This window comes from Mus musculus, chromosome 8 (assembly GCF_000001635.26).
Source record: "Mus musculus strain C57BL/6J chromosome 8, GRCm38.p6 C57BL/6J".
NCBI classification, from domain to species: Eukaryota; Metazoa; Chordata; class Mammalia; order Rodentia; family Muridae; genus Mus; species Mus musculus.
The window spans coordinates 11852501-11856207 of record NC_000074.6 but is presented as its reverse complement, the minus strand read 5'-3'; the positions used below and the strand labels follow the sequence as shown (position 1 = coordinate 11856207).

Genomic DNA, 3707 nt, shown 5'->3' with positions numbered 1-3707 from the left:
CAGCCCATTGTGGGTGGAACCATCCCTGGCCTAGTAGTCCTGGGTTCTACAAGAAAGCAAGCTGAGCAAGCCATGGGAAGCAAGCCAGTAAGTAACATCCCTCCATGGCCCCTGCATCAGCTACTGCCTCCAAGTTCCTGCCCTGTGTGAGATCCTGTCCTTACTTCCTTTGGTGATGAACAGCAATGTGGAAGTGTAAGCCGAATAAACCCTTTCCTCCCCAACTTGCTTCTTGGTCATCATGTTTTGTGCAGGAACAGAAACCCTGACTAAGACAGGGACTGTGTGACCCATCTATGTTAGGACAGTGTTCTTGCCTCCTGGTCTCAGCATTAATGGCAGGCAAAGCTATAGAAACCGATTCGAGTTCCTGCCTGCACCCAAAGGCATGCTCTTTCTCCTAAGTGGAAGCATGGCCAGGGATGGGGCAGAAGAGAACAAGAAGCAACACTTAAGAAATGTCTTTATTTTTTATCACAGATGGTCTCTCTGTTGCACACATTCAAGGTGCTGCCTGGGGCACGGCACTGCCACTGTTGACCTTCTTTACCTCTGGGTTTGAGGGCGGTTCTGGGGCTAGATGACAGGGAGGAAATGTGAGTATTTCTCTGATGAGGCATGCAGCACTCAGATTTTTAGCAAGGGTTCGGAATAAAATGAACACGTGACAAGCATTTTCCCAGATACCAGCTGGGAAGAGGCCTGTACGGCCATTGTTTCCCAACACATCCTGAGGACTGAAGCCTCACCAGGAGGTCTTCATGGCCCCTGTCTCAACACAGAAGGCACCAAAGAAAAGATGAACCTGTGCCCTGCAGGCAGTCTTAGATCCACAAACTAGCAGGGAAGGCTCTTCCAGTCCCACTTGCCCTGGGGGGCTTCCATGAAGCCAAGGGCATGAGGGTGAGTGTCAGACATATCTTTCCATCTCACATCCCACAACTAGATGCCACCTTTGGGACATCCTTTTCTCTAACCCAGCCTTCTTCTGGGCCAGGAAAGCAGCAAGAGATCTGTACAGCCTTCTGGGAGTCACTGACAAGCAGGTACTGTGCCCTTCCCCCAGCCACGAGCAGGCTCAACAGACCTTAATGGTTTACCACAGTCAGTCTTCCACGGACCTAGCCCATCTAGGGTGGAGTCTTCAGACCTAGGAGGAAGTCCCTCACCTGCAGTTTCCTTCTGGGGCTGATCTTTCGCTGGTTTGGATTTCATCCATAAGCAACATCCAGCTGAAACAAAGGATGGATCTTTGAGCATGACATTAATTCCAGCACTTGGGAGGCAGAGGCAGGCGATTTCTGAGTTCAAGGCCAGTCTGGTCTACAGAGTGAGTTCTAGAACAGCCAGCGAGATAGGTCTTTGGGTTTCCCTTTTATAAGCACAGAGCTGAAAATCAAACTTTGAGCCTTGATCAGAAACCTTTGTCTTGGCTTCATCTTTCACCCACCCGTCCTTTTTCATTCCCAGAGTCCCTTTCAGGCGTGCCCAGTTCTCCGTGGCTGCTGGACAGCTACAAAGTGGCTTTTCCTCGTGTGTGCCAGAGTGGGCAGTGAGCTGCCATCACTTCAGCCATTGCCTCACCAGCAGCAGCCACAGTCATCCTGCAGTGGCCCCAAGAGAGGACACTGATAAACCTGAAGGTGTTACTGGACTGTCTCAGGGATACGCACTGACACAGACAAGCAAGGTTGGCAAGGAAGGAGGAATCCTCTTTTGGACCCGGCCCTCCACAGTTGGGAACATTGGAATCCTTGCCCAGCCTAAAACAGTGTTGGCCATTCCTGTCAAGGGCCATCAGAAACAGTGAGCATGTCCAAAGGGAAGAGCCACAAGGGTAGGGACAGGCGACAGTCACAGCAGCCTACCTTCTATTGGGCTCTCAGTCTTCTTGACAGGTGGGGGAGGTTCTCGAATGGGTTCTGGAATGGGTTCTGGAATAGGTTCTGGAATGGGTTCTGGAATGAGTTCTGGAGTGGGAGACTTCAGTATTTCAACCTGTGAGTCCTCTGGGAGTAAAGGCTTCTTCTCTTTTTTAGTCCCCTGTATAACCCTGAGGAAGAAAGGCTTGGTCACAGCCAAGCCCCTAGGAGACAGAAGCCCCTGGCCCTGAATGCTTCCTGCCCTGTGCTCCATACACGGGCTCTGCAATGAGACCCACATGCTTTGCTCTGTGGTCTCAGCTCCATCTCTCTATGGCAAAACCCAGTTAGAAAGTATACATTGTGCTACAAGACAGGCTGTGTTGGCCACATGGAAGGCTGGAGCAGGTGCTAAGGGTGGAATAAATATCCTCTCCATGGCTTTGTGACAATCACAGGACAGAGCTTTAAGAGCAGGAGGCACACCAGAGCTGGATGCCGAATTGAACACCAGCCTTCCTTGACAGACACCAGCTGTGTGGTCTTCACTATCTCCAGGACAATGACAGGAAGGGTGTCCCTCTGAGTGTGTCCCAAACACTGGCATGCCACATACAGTACACAGAGTTGCTCAGCCCAAGGCTTCGAGCATCGTGTGGGGTTTGTGGTGGTTAGTGTTATCAACTTGGCAGGATCCAGAATTACAGAGTCAATAACCCATGGAACATGTCTGCCAGAACCTCACGACTAGATTCATAGGGGTGGCAAAACCAACCTTAACTGTTGGCAGCATCGTCCTTCAGGCTGAGCCGAAATAAACCCTTCCTCCTTATGCTGACTTTTTAGCCACTGTTGTTGCTTAAGGACAAAGGAGGACCCTTAGCACCAGCCATGGGACCTCCTTGGTGCTGTTTTTGATCACCATCACATAGCAGAAGATGGTCCCTGGTCCTGTGGCTGCAGAGGCTGACAAAGCCATTGCACAAAGCACTGCTCTTGGGATCTCAGACATCCAGTGGATGCTGGGGACTCAACTTTTATCACTAAGGGGAGATGTTCCCAGAGCAGCAGCAGATGCATGAGGGAGTCAACGGGGATTGTACGCTTGCCTGAGACCATTCCTCCTCCCACACAGAATTCAGAGCACCCACCTATAAATGACGGCAATGATGAAGGCCCCTGCCACGAACCAAATCAGAGTGAAGAACACCTGTACATAAACTGGGAGACAAGCCCTGGCTTAGAATCTGGACCCAGAGAAGTCAGGAGGGGGTCCCAGTCCCACCCAGAGGGGCCCAGTGTGGCCCAGTGCAGCTCACTGTCATCCTGCTCGTCTGTTAGCACATTGGATCAGGATGAACAGTAAGAGAGCATTCAATGTCTCTGGGCTCTTGAGCCCAACATGTCTCCACAGGAGGAGCCAATGTTATGAAGTCTCACAGTCAGGAAGAGGCCCTAGCTCCCACCATACTTGTCTTCACAGGGTTGTGTGAGGCCAAAGTTTGAAGCTCATGTGGGCACAACAGTCATACTGTCCAACGCTTTAATTATTACATTCTTCCCTCTTCCATTTTCCATTCACTCAAGGGAAAGGAACTATCTTGCTGGCAACATCTGACCCAAGGGATATAACTCCATTCAAGCCCCCTACCCTTGCCCCCTCTGAATGAGTTTTAGGTGTCCCTAACTAGACAGGAAAAGAAAAACCCAACTCTGCTGGATGTGATGTCCTTCAAGGATACTTCTGCAACAGGGGCCTTAGAATAGTAGATGTTTGTTGCTATACAGGTCTAGAACCATGAGTAACAATCAAGGCACTTCCCAGACCTGATGGCTCTGAGAATC

At 50.6% G+C, this 3707-nt stretch overlaps 1 protein-coding gene across 6 annotated transcripts in view; it reads right to left on the bottom strand.

Moving 5' to 3' along the window:
* Positions 1–446: 446 nt before the first annotated feature.
* Positions 447–3707, bottom strand: part of Tex29 (testis expressed 29) — a 15275-nt gene continuing 12014 nt past the window's right edge. For all 6 annotated transcript variants that reach the window (XM_030243829.1, XM_006508920.3, NM_029326.1 and 3 more), the window contains 4 exons: positions 3014–3083; positions 1869–2053; positions 1170–1232; positions 447–576 (listed from right to left, as the gene is read on the bottom strand). In XM_030243829.1, the coding sequence (XP_030099689.1) occupies positions 503–576; positions 1170–1232; positions 1869–2053; positions 3014–3083 (392 nt within the window). In that variant the 3' untranslated portion in view covers positions 447–502. The remainder of the gene's footprint in view (positions 577–1169; positions 1233–1868; positions 2054–3013; positions 3084–3707) is intronic.